This window comes from Ziziphus jujuba, chromosome 1 (genome assembly GCF_031755915.1).
Source record: "Ziziphus jujuba cultivar Dongzao chromosome 1, ASM3175591v1".
Classification (NCBI taxonomy): Eukaryota; Viridiplantae; Streptophyta; class Magnoliopsida; order Rosales; family Rhamnaceae; genus Ziziphus; species Ziziphus jujuba.
The window spans coordinates 923,764-943,665 of record NC_083379.1 but is presented as its reverse complement, the minus strand read 5'-3'; the positions used below and the strand labels follow the sequence as shown (position 1 = coordinate 943,665).

The window sequence follows — 19,902 nt, the reverse complement described above, 5'->3', positions numbered from 1 at the left end:
TAAAAAAATAGAGGATAATAACGATAAATATTTGAAACTTGAGAAGTGATTTATGATATTTTTAAAATCAAAGTGATTAAATTATATTTAAATCAAATCTCAAAAGAAATAGATAAAGTTAATCCATGAAACAAATTATACAAGATACAAATGTAAACAACAAAGTGTAAAAAAAAAAAAAACACAAAAAAAGTTACATTGTTTAATTAGACCTTCGAACATTCATAATCCCAACAAGCTCACTGTTTCCAACAACCTGTATCCTCAATAGCACAAAAATCTTCATCTTTTAATTCACATATCTTATTCTTAAGTTCGAAGGTACTGTTTTCAAATTCTTTATTTTATGTTGCATGTGTATTGTGTCTTCATTAAACGAGTGAAGTTGCATAGAAAAAACATAGTATTAAGATATAAGAATTTTGATGCTACAAGTACTGCACTTCAACTACAAAATTAAACTTATTTATCCTTTTTAGCCAAATCAATAACCTCAATTTCAATTTATCAACCTTAGCTTTTTTTTTTTTTATCCTTGTAATTTCTAATATGCCGCCCTAAGGGGATACTCTCAACTTGCACACTATCTCAATTTTAAACCAATACGCCATTATGCTCCATAAACAAAATTGCATTGAATTTATTTAATTCCATTGATATACAATATAAATATGTTACTCAAAAAGGGTACATGGAGGCATACCAAAAAACTTCTTTTTTGGAGGGAATATTCCATTAAAATCCTTTTAAGGTTTCTGCTAATTTCAATTTAGTGTATCAGATTTTAAAAATAACAACTAACATTCTTATATGGGTGTGAATGATATTATTTTGTAATGTATGAATGAAATAATAAATAAGAAAAATAATAACTACTTAAAATTGAAAGGAGATTAATGATAATTTTAAAACTAAAGATATCAAATTGTATCTAAAATTAAAATTCAGAAAAAGATGGATAAATTGAACCCATTATGTATATAAAATAAGAAAATTTTCCATATCAACACCATGAGGTTTTCTATTTTAATGTATTCTTCTCAAATTTAAAAAATTACATAATAAAACAATAAAATAGAAAAATAATAACTATTGAAAAGGCAAGAGAAGATGCATTATTTTTGAAACAAAGGTTCAAATCTAAAACAAATTATACTGCATACAAATTTTAATAACAAAGTGTAATAGAAAGGAAAGTTTCATCGTTGATGAAGACCTTCAAATATTCAAATATCGACGAGCAGAAAGTTTCCAACCACTTGCATGCTTAGTAACACGAACTTTTTCATCTTTTAATTCATATATCTTCTTCTCGAATTAGGAATTATAGTTTTTCAAGTTCTTTATTTTACTTTGCAAATGTATTATATCTTTATCAAATGAGCGATGTTGTATGAAAAATACAAAAAAAAATTATGCTACAAGTACTACACTTCAACTCAGCAACTTCAGCTTTCAGCTTATCAACCTTAGCTCTTTTATCCTTGTAACTTGAATAAGCAATCTTTTTTACAAGTAATTTGGTTTTTGAAACCAAGTAATCTTTGGCTTTATCTATATAATTACAAAATTATATCCACAACTTTTTACTGGAACGTATCCAAATTTTTATTAAGAAAAGGATCAAATTTGTCCATCTTTGACCAAAAAAAGAAATAAGAAATATAAAAAAAAATCGTTTCTTTTTTAAAACTTTTAATAAAAAAAAAAAAAACGTTGATTAGCAATATATATATACACATATTATTTAAATAATGATTTACATAAACTATATAATCAAGATGAAAGTTTTTATAATTAAAATGGCAAAATTTGTTGTTGTTGTGATTTCCACAATTAAAACGGGTTTTTATGAAATTTCACAAACATGACAACGATATAATAAGGTGTTGAATAAAAAATTAAATAATAATAATAATAATAAATAAAATTACCGGATTAGGTGATATAATTATCATAATCATCATCGTCTTCTTCGTTTTCAAATCAAAGAGTCCCAATTTTTATCAAAAAATTCAAAGAGTCCCAATTTCTACCAACCAAAAAGAAAAACAAAAAAAAAAAAAAGAAAAAAAAAACGAAAAAAAAGAAAAAGAAAGCGAAAGAGAGAAAACGGATAGAAAGAGAGAAAAAAATGTCTGGTAAAAGGAGGACGGGGTCCGATACGACGCCACTTCTGGGCAAACAACAACAGCCACTCCACCAGCATCGTTCTCATTCACTTCCTAATCGCACCTCATCACCCACTTCTCAAACTCTCTCTATCGAGATGGCCTCCACCAACCTCTCCGCCTCCTCCTCTTCTCTCCCACTTCGTTCTGTTTTCCTCGGCGTTGACGTCGGCACCGGCAGCGCACGTGCAGGTCTCCACCACCCACTTTTTTTTTTTCAATATATGTTTTGACTAGCTTTGATGTTTCTTTGAATTGGGTTTACATGTTTTCCGATTGATTAGTGTTGGATTGGTGTGATGATGGTAGTGAATGGATTTGAATTTATTGCTTATGGCATTTTATTTTTATTTCACCATTTCGGGTCAGTGTCTTTTTCAACTGGGTTTTTGTTTTCAACTTCAAGGAGTGGATAGAAATGTGTTTCAGTAACTCCTATTTTTGTTTTTCATGCTAAATGACTTTGAACAATCCATCAATTCAGTTTACTCAATTACACTTCACGATGTTGATAAGCGTTCCTTGTTGCTGCTTCTTGATTTGGTTTCAGGTCTGTTTGATGAGAATGGGAAGCTTCTAGGTTCTTCTAGCAGCCCCATACAGATTTGGAAAGAGGGTGATTGTGTTGAGGTAATGTTGGTGAAGCTAACTGAATTTTGTTAGCACTGGTGATTACTGTTCGACGAGTGGCGAGATTTGTGAATTGGATTGAGTAATATAAATTGTTTTCTAGCATGATTCTTATTCAATGATCACTATATTGTATTTTTGATTTATTTATTTTTCAAAATCAGCAATCTTCTACAGACATTTGGCTTGCAATCTGTGTGGCTGTTAAAGCAGCATGCTCCATTGCAAACGTTTCTGCGGAAGAAGTTAAGGGTCTTGGATTTGCAGCTACTTGTTCTCTTGGTATATAACTTTTATTTCGTTTAATTTTCCAGTTAAAATTATATTATCATGAAAAGGAGAACGCCATGTTAATTGCACATGGACATGGTGGCCAAGAGCCTGCATATATGAGCTCAGACTCCAAAATTTTTCCCTCCATGCAGTTGCAGTGGATTCCGATGGTTCTCCTGTTTCAGTATCCTGGAGTGGTGATTCACGGAGAAACATAATTGTATGGATGGATCACAGAGCTGTAAAACAAGCTGAAAGAATCAATTCATCTAACTCACCTGTATTACAGTACTGTGGTGGAGCTCTTTTCCCTGAAATGCAGCCACCGAAGGTACCAATCAGAGATAGCTGCTCATAGGGTTTTGCGTGCAACATTGTTCTGTTGCGTTCTCAATTTTGATGCACTATGCATGCACAACCTAACCTGTCCAAAAAATCTTCTTCTGTATGGGATAATATCAAATTTGGTCGGTATATTTTCTAAATGGACAGTAATTTGGTTGGTATATCTTCTGTCTGGGATAATATCAAATTTGATTAGTATATTTTCTCTTAAGTGGACTATAGTTTGCCTTTGAGAGTAGTATGGACATGAGCATGCTAGTTTACATGCTATTATTTTTCATTTTATGTATTATTAACTTTAATTAAATGTCTCTTTATTTTTTATTATTTTTTTTTTTTTCTCATGGGCACTCCATTGTGCTATGTTGTGCATTTGTTTTTTGGTTTTTTTTTTCTTTTTTTTATTTTTATTTTTTATATATACTGATTATTTATTTATTTATTTATTTTAATTTGTTGTAGCTTCTGTGGGTAAAAGAAAATTTAAAAGAATCTTGGTCAATGGTGTTCAGGTGGATGGACCTGAGCGATTGGTTATCATACAGGTACTTTTGGCTCTGCCTGTTATGTCACTCAAGCCTTCTTAAAATCTAGGTATATTGTACAATTCGAGTTGGATAAATAAGATGAATGCTGGCATATGTTGAATCTCTATAGGGCTACAGGAGATGATACCCGGAGTCTTTGTACAACAGTTTGCAAATGGACATACCTTGGTCATGCACATATGCAGCAGAATGAGGAGAAAGATTCCCGAAATATGGAATCTTGTGGGTGGGATGATGAATTTTGGGAAGAGATTGGATTAGGTGACCTCGTAGATGGGCATCATGCTAAGATTGGTATGCCTCTACAACTAAGTTTGCATTATTTACCATTTTATATGGGACTTTCAGACAGTATGACATGTAGAAGTTATACTATATGTATCTTAGGTGGCAGATCCAAGTAGCAATTAGTCATTTATTTTATTCTAGTTCATTTGATTGCAGAACATAGGGAAGTATTTACAAAAGTAATGGTTTATTGATAATTTTGTAAGAATTGCTTTTTGGGGTCATTTTTCTGTCACAATTTTACTTCCTTGCTTAGTAGAAAATGCAATTATGTATGTGTAACTGACGATCACTTAAATTATGTGTTTCTTCTTGATGTTAATATTTGTGGATATTTTTTAACTTATTCATTCTTAATTTTCCCTACAACAGTACTGCTTTTTGCCAAAATTTGCTATTTTAGCTCTGGGTAGTTTTTTGACAGTTAAAAGTTCCAACAGGGCGAAGTGTAGCCTTCCCTGGCCATCCTTTGGGTTCTGGTCTTACTTCAGCTGCTGCACAGGCAAGAAATTTTGTAATGAAGATTTCCCATTGATTTCAAGTCGCGCTCCCTTGAGGTCCATTAATAGTGCAGACATATTTATTTTGATGAAAAATTTGAGCATGTTTTTTTTTCAGTGGGCTTTAAAGGGTGACTTAACTCTATATCCTATGTTGTGTTAGTTCTTTTACTCTTCACAGTCATTTGAAATTCCAGGAACTAGGACTGTTACCAGGAATTCCCGTTGGTACTTCACTTATTGATGCTCATGCTGGAGGAGTGGGGGCAATGGAAAGTGTGCCTGTTTCAGATTCTGAAGCCCAAGGTTATTGGTGTTATTATTATTATTATTATTATTTTATTGTTCTTTGGTTAAAAGCCAAAGGTTATTGCTGATACAAACAAATTCTTATTGTTGATTTTTAGTCTCTCAACTTAAAATGACGTGTTTCCATTAAAACAATACTCTTCCAGTTAATGATAAGGAAGCTCTATGCCGTCGCATGGTGTTAGTATGTGGAACCTCTACCTGCCATATGGCTGTATCTCAGAGCAAGCTGTTCATTCCTGGGGTCTGGGGACCTTTCTGGTCAGGTACACATTTGTAATTCAGCACTTTGGTATATAGACCACAGAATTTTAAATGCTGTTGTCAGTTAGAAATTAATTTTACTTGCTGCCATTCTTTTGTTTTATCACTGCATATGGATGGCTTAGATAAAAAGTTACTGCATATTGATGTTTGTGGTAAAAAACTATTGTAACTCATTTCTGTTTATCACGTGTTCAGCTATGGTACCTGAATATTGGCTCACAGAAGGTGGTCAGAGTGCTACTGGTGCATTGTTAGATCACATTATTGAAAACCATATTGCTTCTCCTCACCTTGCAAATCGTGCTGCTTCTCAAAGTGAGAGTTTTGGCCCAAATTGTTATAATAAATGTTATATAGATATAAATGGGGTAAATACCCTCACCGCTAACTCATGTTAATCTCTCTCTCTCCCTTTCCTGTTTTCAAAACTCTAGATATTTCTATATTTGAACTTCTGAACAAGATACTAGAAACAATGATGCTTGATTTGAAGCTTCCATTTCTTGCTTCTTTGACTGAAGAGACACATGTCCTTCCTGATTTTCACGGAAACAGGTTAACCATTATAAACTGAAGCTTGTTTCTAAGGTGTTGTGATAGTGTCTATTTAAGCTGCTAAGTAAGTTGTGATGGCTCAGGTCACCCATTGCAGATCCAAAAGCAAAAGGAATGGTCTCTGGCTTAATTCTTGACACAAGTGAGAAGCATCTGGCTCTTCTGTACCTTGCCACGGTACAGGGTATTGCATATGGTACACGTCACATTGTGGATCACTGCAACGCCCATGGTCACAAAGTAAGATACACCCTGTTGTTTCTTAACAAATCAATTACTTGGTTTTGTTTAATATCTAAAGTGTATGTTCTTTTGTATTAAAAAGATGCTAGAAACTTTGTTGCTGTTACAATCCTGTATCTTTTAAGTAGTTTATGTGTTTCCCATAAAATTTGATGTCTATGATCTTTCAGGAAGAGTTTGTTTCAAAGTATCCTCCTTGTTTCCTGCATGACTCTCACCTTAGGCTTCACTTTTATTTTCCTGGCTGAGCTTGTAGTTTTATTTTCAGGGTTGCAGCACAACTTGCCATGACATAATTTTTTTACTTCTTGTCTTTGGCATCAAGATCATGCATGTATACAAGCAAACCTGCGTACAATGCACCCAATATAATATGTAAAACAAACCAAACTTCCATGCACATATATAAACAAATACGTTTATGCATATCTCTTTACTTTGGTTGCATGTTTGTTGGTTTTCTGTGGAGGTTTATTGTCATCATTTTGACTACTTTCTATTCCATTGTTCATTTGGCACTTTTTTTAACTCCAATCTCTCCCTCCTTTACAGATTGACACAATCCTTGCATGTGGTGGCCTTGCAAAGAACCCCGTATTCATTCAAGAACATGCAGATATAACTGGTACTTTGTCTCTCTCTTTCCCTCCTTGTCTATCTCTTTGTTTGAGTACTGGTCTTTTCTTTTCTTCTCATTTTTTTGTTCTATACATTTTCTTTTTATTTCTTCATTCTTCTCTTTCCAGTCCGCATTTACATGTATTCATGTTTTTATTTTCTTTTTATGAAGAAGGAGTTTCTGTTTGTGTGGCTTAAGCTTTCTAGTTTGATAACATTGTATGATTGTTTGCTCATGTGCTTCTGGTTTATAATGGATGCAGGTTGCCCTATTATTCTTCCACGAGAAAGTGAGCCTGTGCTCCTGGGTGCTGCCATTCTCGGAGCTGTTGCTGCAAGGAAATATTCTAGTGTGCATGTTGCTATGAAGGCCCTTAATGCGGCTGGTCAGGTATGCATTAAGTTTTTATGGTAATTTTGTTAATATTTTAAGTCTTATCTTTTTTCTTATTAATCAAAGATGGTCTCTCTGGTTCCCTTCCTTTATATATAACATGTCTTTTTTCTCCTGGACTGTACCTGAATGAGTCTCATATTTATGCATGCTATAGCACAGGTTATTAGCTGTTTGAAGGTCCAGTATCCAAGTGCACCATTACTCTTGGACAACTGATAACCTGTAATCTGGTGTGAATAAATACACCACTGTAACGGTCCAGGAGATGGCAAAAAAATAAATAAATAAAAAATCTGTATTGAACTGCCTTCTGTTGAATAATGTGTGACATGACTTGTAATTCTTGAGATGGCCTACTTATAAAGGACTCTGGCATCTGTTATTTGCACAGGTTATTCATCCATCTAAAGACCCTAAGGTGAAGAAGTACCATGATGCTAAATACCGTATTTTTCGAGATCTCTACAAGCAGCAGCTTTCTTATCGTTCCCTCATGGCCCAAGCATTGGCGTAGTATGTTGTGCTGCTTGGTCTTAAACTGGTGATTGTACGAGGGTGCCCTGGTCAATCGGTTTCCTTGTGGTGCAAAGGGTGCTGTTTATTTTCTCTTGAGTGAAGAATGGTTGGCTTATGAAACTCATGTGTTAAAATAGAATACATTCAATATGATCAATATGTTTTAAATCCATGATTATTTAGCCAAATATTTCGAGTCTGTGAAATATAAAAGAAACTGTTGTCACAGCGAAAGTGTATACCTTATGCCTTTAGATTAAGGATACGTGGCCATGTTTGGCTTTAGGATTGCTTTGCATGAAAAACCAAAACTAGATGATTTTTGGACCAACTGCCGTTTCACTTAAACATCGAAGAACAGTGAGATGAAGAAATCTGAAGATGAGCTGAAGCACACCGTTTTGCCAGATGAAGCTGCTAGGAATGCATCTGTTAGGGAATTTTTTTTTTATTATTATTTTTTTTAATTCCTTTTTGGGGTCGCTTACGTTTTTTCACTTTTGTTGATTTGTGGGCTACTTTTGGTAAAATCAAGGTCAACGTTTAACCAAATTATCTGGAGGCAGTACCTCAACAGTGATGATTAAACTACCTTGCTATGCAAGGCATCTATCTGTCTGCAGATAGATTCAGTTTGATTATAGAGTATAATAATATAGCTCATAAAATTGGTAACAGTTTGCAAGTAATATAGAGATATCAAATGGTGTTCTGCCTTTTACACTTGTTTTTGCATATTCTCAACTAACATGGAAATCATTTCCTCCGAACTTTCTGAAATTTGAAGTGAAATTTCTGTACTGTTAGTTTTCATCACTGTTTGTAAATAACCATTTAGTATGTTTTTATCACTGTGATACTGAAAGTGATTAAAATGTTAGTTCCATGTTTTACCTTCTCAAAGTGATTTACTTAACCAGGCGATGCCTTGTTTTTTAATTTATCTTTATCCATTTGGACACGTTTACCTAAAATGCTTCTAGCTAAAACAAAAGTATAAATCCATTGAAGTTAACTTCATTTGGATATGCACATATTCAATCTTTAACCTTGTCAAAAAGCATACTAAAAAAAAAAAAGCATAATAATTAAAAAAAAAAAAAAAAAAAAAAAAACCTATGCTGCAAAACCAAGAAATTCAATCCACAATGTAGCCCCTAATGAACATCCAACGATTTGGTAAGCTATGGTTCTGTGTAGGAGATTTATGAATTAATGTTCATTAAATTGAAAATGTTGGTAGGAACAAGAACCTATATCGCCAAAGAGAAGAAAGCAAACTGAAAATGGGTTCATTAACTTCCATATTCACAACAAGCACATAATTAACGCGGTGATTCCAGGAGAGGCTTTTTAATATTAGCATGAAGTATTATTTGGCTCCTAATACATTGTATAGCGATAATCAATTATCAGTACGACATGTTTCTAAAATCAACCAATTCTTTCCACCTTTATATACAAAATGAAAATTAGTGCGCGCGCATATATATATATATATATATATATAATATAATATAAAACTTTAAAAAGAGAAAAATATATTAATAAACATCCTAACAATATATCAATTCCAAACATCCCTTGTGACAATTACTAAAGAGTCGTTTTCATCGCTGGTATAATCGGTAAGGACATGAAAGAGCTATGTCATTGTCCTTCATCCTTCTTCATAAACCATAATTGTTCGATGTTCGGAGGTGGTGGAATGACATTGATCAGGTTTGACAGATAGTAAGCATCATCATGCTGATTCTCAACACCATAATCTTCCATGAAAGGGTCACGATGCGGATCATAAGCACTCACATGATTATTTGGATCATAAGCACTCGTATGATTATGTGGATCATAAGCACTCATATGATTATTTGCATCATAAGCACTCATATGATTATGTGGATCATAAGCACTCATATGATTATGTGGATCATAAGCACTCATATGATTATTTGCATCATAAGCACTCATATGATTATTTGCATCATAAGCACTCATATGATTATGTGGATCATAAGCACTCATATGATTATTTGCATCATAAGCACTCATATGATTACGTGGATCATAAGCACTCATATGATTATGATCATTGACGTGACGGTTTTGACTGGTGGAGGAGTCATCAATATTATTGATGGTGGAGACTGAAGTTTGATGATCTATACCAGACTTATTTACGGGTACTTCATGACCATCTTCTTCAACTATTTCAAAGTCACGAGCATCCTGTAGCTTCCTCTTTTTATTCGTTAATGGATTCTTGATAGTCTTCTTCTTATTATATAATTTACAAAGAACCCAGTCATCGAGCTGCAAGAAGGATACAATGATAATGCTTTAGTTTGGAAATGTTAATTTGGAATTATACCTCCAAAATATTAAAAATACATACATTGAAAAGACTAAAAATTTAAAAAACAATTAATAAAAAAAAAGGATTTATTGAAAAGTAGCAGTAGCTTACCCTCATGTCACTGTCAGAGGCTTTTTTCTTGGGAGGTTGATTCAATCTATATTCGTGCATGATCCAATTAGTTTTAACACCACCAGGAGGTTTGCCTTGGTAGAACACCAATGACTTCTTGAATCCAATTTTAAATCCATTATACACCACTGGTTTGTCGGCTCCGGTAGCTTTCCAATAACCATCTCCAGCAGCTCTGTTTGGACGCTCCCCATTTGGGTATTTGCGATCTCTTGGTGTGAACAAGTACCACTCGTTTTCTCCTTGTGCTTCATAATTTTCTGTGTTTCAATAAAAATTATTTATTCATGAGATTTACCATACAACTGAAACCAAATAAACATTTAATAGTGCAATATATACACAACATTTAATAGTGAATGGTAGACCAAACACTTCCACAACATGTTGCAATACGTGCAACAGCTAAAAAAAACCTTTAGTGTTACATGTTCCATAACATGATCCACTTTCGAAAAATGAAAAATTATATATATACATATGTATACATGTATCATATATATAATAATCAAAAGAAAGTTCTTACTTTTTAGTCGGGGCCAATGCACTAACATCAATTACTTATTCCAAAAATGTTTTGTGAATGTTGTAGTTATTTTCTTTGTTAGGTTTAAATTGCCAAAGAAAAAGAGCTAAGAGTTGGTAAATATAAGTCAAAACAAAATCAGTGTCATTCTTTCAAGGAAATAATACCAAACAAAAAGTATGGAAAAAAAAAAAAAACAAAAACAGAGGCAAACAAATCTTATAACTTGAAAATCATGAAAGTTAAAAGATTAAAAACAATCAAAGAAAATTAAAATATTTATATTTTTTATATCAACAAGGGAATGATAAATCATTAAAGACTTACCATATTAAATATACAAAAATATCTAATGTTGATACATTAGACATTATAAAGCAATATTATTTATTTTTTAAAGAAATAGGAAAAAACTAATGAGTATCCATAAAAGTGCATATTGGAAAATTCAACAAAAACAAAGTTAATTCAAGTAAGATGTAGGTAATTAATATATTGCATTGGAAGGTAGTAACAAGCTATAGAGTTTCTTCATCTAAATCGACATGTAGAAGAAAGCTAATAGTATATGGGGGTGCATGCATCCAATCCACCTAACAATAAAATGGTCAAAACCGATTCTCTTCTTGATCATTGGTCAAAATCTATTTCTAATAGATGCTAGAAGTCAAGATAAATAAATAAATAAATAGAGAATGGAAATTGAAAATAATGGGTGTGAGTTCAAATTAACACACCTGCAAGATACTCAGGATTGTATTTATAGAGTTCAACTTCATTAGCAGTCATGTTCTTTGGGAGCTTATAATTGGCCACCTTTCTCCTGAGGTGATAACCAACAAGCTCTTGATCAGTAGGCCTAAACCTATACCCAACTGGGTATTCAGACACGCTTTCTTCAAAGTAGTGACAATCATGATCATGAAGATTACTTCCATTAATGTTGGTCGGAGAAGAAGCATTAACAGAAGAAAGATAAACAGAAGAAGCCTTATTTATAGGGCTCTGGCTTTTTGGACTCTCAACGATTTGTTGCACATCCATCGTCGTAGGACTCTGAGCTTAATTTTGAGACTTCAACTTTGATCAGAAAACATATATGCTACTTATAAATTGATATTGAATTTTAAGGATTATGTATAATCAGATTTATGTAAATTATTATTTTTATTTCTATAGGAATTGGGAGATATGTACTGGACTAGACTAGAATTTTAATCCTATTCAAATTCTAGTTTTCTAGTTAATAGATAACTATGAATATTTTGTTAATTAAAAAGATAAATGTGAACTGATATTTCTGTTTTCTGTTTTGATTCCCCCCCCCCCCCCCCCCCCCCAAAAAAAAAAAAAAAATCTTAACTTTAAGGAAAATGCCACAGATGAATTACATGATTAATTTTGGATAAGTCATACAGGCCACCCCACTGGTGAGGCCGTCAAAGCAAGCCTAATTTACGTTTGTTTCTCTTTTAATTTGCAATTTTAGAATTATGACTTTTTTTTTAAAAAAAAAAGAACAAAACTAATATGTATTTTATCATTTTAGTATTTTTTCTTTCTTTGATTCTTAAAAAAATTTATAATATGTATAACATAAAACAAGAAGAAAATAGCAAATTTTCGAAATTTCATTATTTCACATAAGTGAGAAATTCATGGAATTTTCCATAAAAGCTTGATTTTACTATTACCAAAAAAATAGTGAGATGTTCTTTTTCTTTTTTCTTTATTCGTTTTTTTTCTCTGTACCATTCAATTCAAGTTTAATTCGCTGAAGTGGGGATTTTGAATAAATATTAAAAAAAAAAGAACAATAATAAATACTGACGTGGAAAATAAAGTGAAAAAAAAAAAAAGGCCAACAAATTTTTTTTTTTATAATTTTTTTGTACAGCATGCAAGTCATCCGTACAGAAGCAAAACCCAACTTACCCAAAAAAATGAGGGTCCATCCACTCGGACCATGGAGCTAAAACGAACCCATTTGACGAAAAAGAAGATTACCAAGCAAAAACAAGAGGGAGATAATAATGTTGATAACGGTCAGAGAAGCTTCTTCTTCTTCCTTCTCTCTGCTTCGTTTCAACAGTTTCAGTTCCAAGGCTTCCCCAGGACTGAAAAAATCAAGTTTTCAAGCCAGCTTATCTTTTCAGAGAAAACCCAATACCACCAAACCATGGAATCTTGGCCTTCTCTCTACCAGGTATGAAATACCCTTTCATCCCCATCCTCTTGATGAACTTTTTGATTACTCAGTTTCTGAATTTGGTCCTACAAAATGGTCATTTTTACAAAATGCTCAAAATTTACAATGTTTGGTGGTCATATTGTCTCCTATAGAGGAAAGTTTTGGTCTTTTTCTAAGTGCCCAAGTGGAATCAGAATTCACCTAGTTTGAGAAATATGGATAATTTTTTTTGATGTTGCTTTTCTGTATCCTTTTGTTCACTATAGTATGTCATTCTTACCTAGCTATATGCTATCTCCTAACCAATGGAAACCTCTCTACTTCGTTTTGCTATTATATGCAATTCAAGTTTTTTATTTATCTTGTTTAGCCACATTCTTATTGCTTCTAAATCTTCAAAAGAAAATGCAAAAGCACGGTTACTTGGTAGGTATCGTATGTTTCGCCCTTTTTGGTGATTGGAATTACTTTGCAGGTCTGAAGATCCAGTTTTTGATCCCCTGGGTATAAATTCAGATGTACCTTCTAGTCTAAATGTAGCATGGGAAAATTTTCTGGGCTTTTTCTCACAAACATATGAGAGTGCCTCGAGTACAAAAAAGGATAAATCTTCAGCTCGAGGAGTGGCAGGTTCAGTTCTTGATCTTTAAATATTAAAAAAGCTCCTTAAAGTTCTTCCAGTTTAATTGAATTTTGTAGCTTGTGGTAGTTGATTAGGATAACTTGATATTGGCAGCTGCAATAGAGGATAGTTCCATTGATTTTGGAGACTTCTTCAAAGGTCCATTACCAGGAAAGTTCCTTAAGCTTTTGGCATATTTGGCTGTATCCAGACTTGGAATATACATACCTCTTGGTGGGGTAAATAGGGAGGCTTTTGTAGGAAATTTGGATCAGAACAGTTTGTTGAGCACATTAGACTCATTTTCTGGAGGAGGCATTGGTAGACTTGGGATATGCTCGCTTGGTATCGTTCCCTTTATCAATGCACAGATTGTCTTCCAACTTCTTGCCCAGATTTACCCCAAATTACAAGATCTTCAAAAAAGAGAAGGCGAAGCAGGGAGAAAGAAAATCCTCCAGTATACTCGATATGCTTCAGTTGGATTTGCCATAGTACAGGTAAGGAACTCAAGCCAACTTTTTAAATAGAGTTGCATATATCTTGATGGTGGATTGAAGTAATCCTGTAGCACGTAATGATGAAAGTGGTTGTGATGACACTTCTGGGTGCTAGTAGTGTTGATGGCGGTATCACAATTTAGACCACACATAAGCCTGCTCATGACATACACTCAATGTTAGAGTTGCAGAATCTTGACTTGGCCTCTGTTTGGCCTTTTCCCATTAGTAGGCATAGAGATCATAATGGTCAAGGTGGTGTCATATCTAATAATAATATGATATGAAATAAAAAACAATTGTTTTATCATGTATGATTTCAAAACATTTTCAGTAGTAATAAAGAATGATATTCTTCTTTAATTAATTGGAAAAACCAAATACTGATTAAATAGATGGCAGTTTTTGCACAAAAGGCTGTGCACAGTCTAACAAGGCAAAAATAGTCGATGTTTTAATTTTTTCTTCTGAATCTAGTAGTGCAGTTCATATTATGTTTTTTTTTTTTTTTTTGGTTTCTATAAAGAGAAGCTATAAACATCCCATCCTGATATTCCTATTTCCTAAGTCCATGCTAACTTTTTAGTTGTAAATAATTACAGTACTTCTCTTCATTATTTTTTGGTTCAATCTGTTTCGTCTTGCTTGTAATTTTCTTATATCTTGTCCCTCATGGTCATGACAGGCAATTGGCCAAGTACTCTATCTCCGTCCCTATGTGAATGACTTCAGTACACAATGGGTTTTATCTTCTGTTATCTTATTGACGCTTGGCTCTGTATTCACAACATATATTGGGGAACGAATCTCTGACCTAAAACTTGGAAATGGAACATCTCTATTGATATTCACTAGCATTATCTCCTACTTGCCAGCATCTTTTGGTAGAACCATTGTACAAGCTTTTCAAGATGGTAACTATGTTGGACTTGCCACCATCATCTTATCCTTCTTCCTTTTGGTCCTTGCAATTGTGTACGTTCAGGTAAATGGTTTGATGTACTTTGTGTAAGTTTTAAAATATTCAAATGATCTAAACGAAAGATTACAGGAAGCAGAGAGGAAAATCCCACTCAATTATGCCTCAAGATACACCAGTAGAGGTGGAGGACTTCAAAAATCTGCTTACCTACCCTTCAAGGTTTGCATTCAATCTTTTTGGCTTTTCAATTGAAGTTGTAGAGACCAGAAGCTTATCTGTTATCAATGCTAAGAATGCAACTTATTTTTGTTCCTATATTTGTACCTATAATGAGCTCAGACTTAAGATTTCGTGAAAATCAAGAATATTTTGTTTGCCTTCAGACTTTTATTGAGAGGCTTTATAGTGGCACCACCTGTCCACAGCCTTGGTAGGACAGAAATATACACTGAAAAAGTTGTATGACTTATTTTTAAAGTATTATTGTTGCAATGTTTTAACTTTGATTAAGCAGGTGAATAGTTCTGGAGTGATGCCGATTATATTTTCCACATCAACTTTAGCACTTCCTGGTACAGTAGCACGCTTCACTGGTTTAGCTGCATTAAAGAAGGCTGCAGTGGCTTTAAATCCTGGGGGTAAGAATTGTTAATTTAAGCATTAAATGAAGATATGTGTATTAGCTGAAAGAGTACTATTTATTTGCTAAGATACTATCTGGGTTTGCACTGACATGGTAATCTAAAAAATTTACAAAAAATTCCAAATTTTCACTGACATGATAGTCCGTAAGTATCCATTCAGATCACTTCTTTCTTAAAGATGTTTCAATAAGGTTAATGAAATCTTCACATTATTAAACATAATATGTCTAATGCATTTGTAAAATTTTTACTGTTGGCATTGGTCTTGATATTAATTTTTTCTATTCACATTATAATATATTAAAAGTGACTCTTTATAGAATATCTGAGATGAGGTTGGCAGGTTTCTGGATTTGATTTGTACTGTTTCACTTGTCCAAGTATAATTGTAGCATCAGTAAAACTAAAGACTAAAATATAAATGGAGTAAAACAAAAGAAACTATCTGATTGTTTTACTTGCTTAATGGATTTCCATTTCCATTTCCTTTTTTTTTTTTTTTTTTTTTTTTTTTTTTTTTTTTTTTTTTTTTGAAGTTAGAATATCTGATAGTCTAAAATTAAACTTACTAACTCTTTGTAGGTTCGTTCTATCTACCAACCAACATCCTATTAATAGCCTTCTTCAACTATTACTATACGTTCCTACAGTTGGATCCTGATGATGTAAGTGAACAATTGAAGCGCCAAGGTGCATCAATTCCACTTGTACGGCCGGGTAAAAGTACAGCTGCATTTATTAAAACGGTAATTCTCCTTCCCATCAACTGACATATGTGCCTTCTTATGTTTCTTGTTGTTCAATCAAATGATTTTGTTTTGATTTTATCATCATATTATTTTGCAGTGGAACTATCAGGATTAGGTTGTCACTTATGATTGAAGCAATTAGTTGCTTTGCATATTTTTTGAGTTTAGTAAAGTGATGGTTTAGCTATTTTTCATAGTACTAGTATTCTGTTAAAAATATGGATCCTGGAGTGATTGCTTAAGGATTTTTCATTTTTCCTGCTTACGGTGCTATGTCAACCAACTTCCTATGGACATCATTCCTTGTTATCAAATTGGTCTCATTTGTTCTCCTTCCATGCCTTTTCTTCTTTACACAATGGTGTATAATATCATCATTCTAAATCAAATAAGATGAGCGTGAACTAGCGTGTTATAGTTTTAGCTTGAGACATGCATCTTCTTGGCTTCATATAGCTTCAAGTTCATTCTAGTCCTTGCATGTTCTATGCAGGTCCTAAGTCGGATATCAGTGCTTGGTTCAGCATTTCTGGCAATCCTTGCTGCTGGTCCTGCCGTGGTAGAACAAACCACACACCTGACAGCATTCCGGGGCTTTGCAGGCACATCGGTTCTCATTCTTGTTGGTTGTGCAACAGACACTGCAAGAAAGGTTCAAGCAGAGATAATATCCCAGAAGTACAAGAACATAGAATTCTACGACATTGACAAGTTTGGCCCATAGAAGAGCTGCAAAGCAATGGTTTAGGAAAGGATGATTCTTTTTCATAAGAAAGAAAAAAAAAAAAGAAAGCTAATGGGATATGGCTTTCAAAGATGAGGTTTTTGTAATTTAGAGAGGAAGGTGAAGTGATGTTTGAATTTGTCTTGTTGGAGTTAATTTTTGCAAAATAACATGGATTGGTTCACTGTTAAAGTTTGTACATATTGCTGCTGAAAAATGCCAATAACTTTCCTTCACATATGGTCTTTAGATAGCTTTGGGATAATATAGCATAGCATAGCATAGAATTGTAATTGAACCTTTGGACTGCAAATGTCATACATGTATTTTTAAGTCGTCAATCAATTTAGTTGGTATTTCCCATCAAAACAGATTTTTAGTTCTTTTAAGTCATAAATGGATGTTGCTTTTTTTTTAAGGTAATTAGTTACAATATCTTTCATTCGTTTACTTTATACTATAATAATATTATATATATCAATGTGGCCGGTAAGGAAATTCGAATTTAGAATTGAGAAAACAACAGCTTTCCTGCTAAGGCTGTCCATGGGGACATAGAATTTGCTATATTTAAATCAAAACAACGAAATTAATCATTTAGAGGTCATTATTATTATACCTGGCAATTCGTGTTGGTGGGTCGTGTTCGTGTCAACCCGTTTAATAATCGTGTCAAAAATGCCTAACCCGAACACGACCTATTTATTAATCGTGTCAGGTACCTAAAACACTAACCTGACCTGTTTATAAACAGGTCAACACGACACGACCCGTTTAACACGATTATTTTAACGGGTCGTGTTGACCTATTAACCCGTTAACCTGAAATTGACCTATTAACCCGAAAACTAACCTATTAACCCATTAACCCGAAAATTAACCTATTAACCCGAATTTTTTTTTATTTTTATGTTTTTGTTTTATTAAAGATGTATTTTTTGTTTTTAAAAAATTAGTAATAGAAAATTATTTTTATAAAATTTTTAATTTATAATATTTTTTAGTTATTAAATATTATATTAGTGATAAAATATTAAATTAAAATTTAATTTAAATGGGTTGTAATAGGTATATAATCGTGTCGGGTTGAAACTGACACGTTTAATAAATGGGTCGTAACGGGTCAATTTCGAGTTAAACAGGTCAACCCGAAAATGACACGATTAATAATCGTGTTAAATGGGTTGATCCGATTATGACCCAAACCCATTTATAATAAACTCAAACTCATTTATTCCGTGTCGTTTTCGAATCGTGTCGCCGTGTCATAATCCAAATTGCCAGGTCTAATTATTATGGGTGTGGTATGGGGGAGGATAAAGCACATTTAAAAGGGAAATTTTGGCCCAACTATAGAAAGATGTCCCATCTTCCAAATAATTAAAATTATGTCCATTTATATTTTGCCACCCGTATAACCCTTTCTTTCAATAAGAAAATATCCGTTACTTTCTCTTGCTTTTCTCTTTTTCTTTTCCATTATTATTTCTCCTCCTCTTCTCATTTTCTCTACAAATCAATAAATCGACCTAACCATTTTGTGTAAAAAATAGCTAGCTCAACTTCAACCCAAATATAAAGGGAAAAAAAAAACTTTTATAAAAAAATGTTTAGATTAGTGTTTTAATATTTTTTTATATTATTTTAACATGTATTATTTAATAAATAAATTTAATAATCAATTTGGTAATTGTAGCATTACTATTTTAATAATAAGCACCAAGTGGAATACCAAGGAATTAAAAAATAAAAAATAAAAAAAAACCTGAATTTAGATGGGAAAACTAAAGAAACACTCAAAACCATAAAAAAATGTAACCTCCCTCTTTCAGTGAAAAAAAAAAAAAAAATTAGAATATCAAACTCCCAGGACAAGTAAGTGTATGTGGACTCCACATCTGTCGAGTCACTCATGCATGTATATTGAGCTATTTATTTATTTGGGTATTAATGTGTATTGGAAGTTTGATAATGCTGAAATACTGAAAATTTCCTCCTTGTTTGGATCAAAGGCCAGAAATGAATACCTATTGGAGCCATCGGAGGGTTTAGCATTTGGAACGGCAAAAAATTAGGAGCCGTTGGGGATTTTGCATTCAGAAGGCGAAAAAAATGATGATGATAATAATAATAATAATAATAAAAACATTATTATTTATCATAATTGATAACAATCATAAGTGAATGATATTTAAATGTTAATTAATAGTTAATGGTATCTAAATCACTTTGATTTTTAAAAAACTAAAATTGTAAATAAAAAAGTGAACCGTTAGTATTAACAAGTTAATAACTTAAATATAAGCATAAGTTACAGTAGTATAATATCATTTACTCTGTTTTTATCTCATACTTCTGATCAGTAACTTAAATATAAGCATAAATTACAGTAGTATAATATCATTTACTCTGTTTTTATCTCATACTTTTGATCAGTAAGTTGTGGTGGGTGTTTACCACATGTTAGGGTTATCTCACCCATTAATATTCTAAAATAGAGTTGTTGATATTTGCAGGGATATGGAGTAACGGGTGTGGGGTAGAAGGATGAACACCCTTAATGCCAAAAATCAGGATGTGGTGGGTCACGATGGGATATTTAATTTTTTGTATTAAAATTAACATAAAATTAATTTAATATTTATTAAACCTTTTTTTTTAACAATTTTTTTTTTCTTCAAGGATATTTATTAAACAGTAAATTAACCTTATGAAAAATTTAGAATTTTCATTTGGGGGCCATAGTATTTAGGTGATGTGAGTAGATTTTTTTCTTCTTTTTTTTATTTTTTTTATATATATATAAATGGACCAATAAAAAGATGGTCGGCCAAGTTGTCCTTTACCAAATGGGTATTCATCATTATAATTTATAA

General features: G+C 32.7%; 3 protein-coding genes across 4 annotated transcripts; 2 read left to right on the top strand and 1 right to left on the bottom strand.

The window, feature by feature from the left end:
* The first annotated feature begins 1,998 nt into the window (after positions 1-1,998).
* On the top strand, positions 1,999-7,945 carry LOC107411780 (uncharacterized). Of its 2 annotated transcripts, XM_016019472.4 has the most exons (15): positions 1,999-2,363; positions 2,722-2,801; positions 2,966-3,083; positions 3,227-3,405; positions 3,882-3,964; positions 4,077-4,261; positions 4,696-4,757; positions 4,953-5,061; positions 5,211-5,330; positions 5,527-5,646; positions 5,766-5,886; positions 5,970-6,126; positions 6,682-6,754; positions 7,011-7,138; positions 7,536-7,945. In XM_016019472.4, exons 1-15 carry the CDS (start codon positions 2,135-2,137, stop codon positions 7,656-7,658), a joined length of 1,887 nt encoding a protein of 628 aa, XP_015874958.1. In that variant the 5' UTR covers positions 1,999-2,134; the 3' UTR covers positions 7,659-7,945. The 2 variants fall into 2 exon arrangements, with proteins under 2 accessions (XP_015874958.1, XP_048319688.1); XM_048463731.2 differs by lacking the exon at positions 1,999-2,363 and having other exon boundaries at positions 2,979-3,083.
* Positions 7,946-9,310: 1,365 nt separating this feature from the next.
* On the bottom strand, positions 9,311-11,718 carry LOC107411428 (NAC transcription factor 29). The gene is made up of 3 exons (XM_060820279.1): positions 11,412-11,718; positions 10,128-10,408; positions 9,311-9,973 (listed from the first exon to the last, which is right to left on the bottom strand). Exons 1-3 carry the CDS (start codon positions 11,716-11,718, stop codon positions 9,311-9,313), a joined length of 1,251 nt encoding a protein of 416 aa, XP_060676262.1.
* A 912-nt stretch (positions 11,719-12,630) lies between these two features.
* On the top strand, positions 12,631-17,395 carry LOC107411363 (preprotein translocase subunit SCY1, chloroplastic). The gene is made up of 8 exons (XM_048467404.2): positions 12,631-12,880; positions 13,341-13,495; positions 13,602-13,987; positions 14,673-14,972; positions 15,039-15,128; positions 15,424-15,547; positions 16,136-16,299; positions 16,796-17,395. Exons 1-8 carry the CDS (start codon positions 12,708-12,710, stop codon positions 17,024-17,026), a joined length of 1,623 nt encoding a protein of 540 aa, XP_048323361.1. The 5' UTR covers positions 12,631-12,707; the 3' UTR covers positions 17,027-17,395.
* Positions 17,396-19,902: the final 2,507 nt, after the last annotated feature.

Coding starts and splice junctions, on each gene's coding strand:
- LOC107411780 (XM_016019472.4), top strand. CDS start 2,135: ATGTCTGGTAAAAGGAGGACGGGGTCCGATACGACGCCACTTCTGGGC. Junction 3,406..3,881: donor CTGAAATGCAGCCACCGAAG/GTACCAATCAGA, acceptor AATTTGTTGTAG/CTTCTGTGGGTAAAAGAAAA. Junction 5,062..5,210: donor TTCAGATTCTGAAGCCCAAG/GTTATTGGTGTT, acceptor ATACTCTTCCAG/TTAATGATAAGGAAGCTCTA.
- LOC107411363 (XM_048467404.2), top strand. CDS start 12,708: ATGTTGATAACGGTCAGAGAAGCTTCTTCTTCTTCCTTCTCTCTGCTT. Junction 12,881..13,340: donor CTTGGCCTTCTCTCTACCAG/GTATGAAATACC, acceptor ATTACTTTGCAG/GTCTGAAGATCCAGTTTTTG. Junction 13,496..13,601: donor TTCAGCTCGAGGAGTGGCAG/GTTCAGTTCTTG, acceptor TGATATTGGCAG/CTGCAATAGAGGATAGTTCC.
- LOC107411428 (XM_060820279.1), bottom strand. CDS start 11,718: ATGGATGTGCAACAAATCGTTGAGAGTCCAAAAAGCCAGAGCCCTATA. Junction 10,409..11,411: donor CAATCCTGAGTATCTTGCAG/GTGTGTTAATTT, acceptor ATTGAAACACAG/AAAATTATGAAGCACAAGGA. Junction 9,974..10,127: donor CCTCTGACAGTGACATGAGG/GTAAGCTACTGC, acceptor TCCTTCTTGCAG/CTCGATGACTGGGTTCTTTG.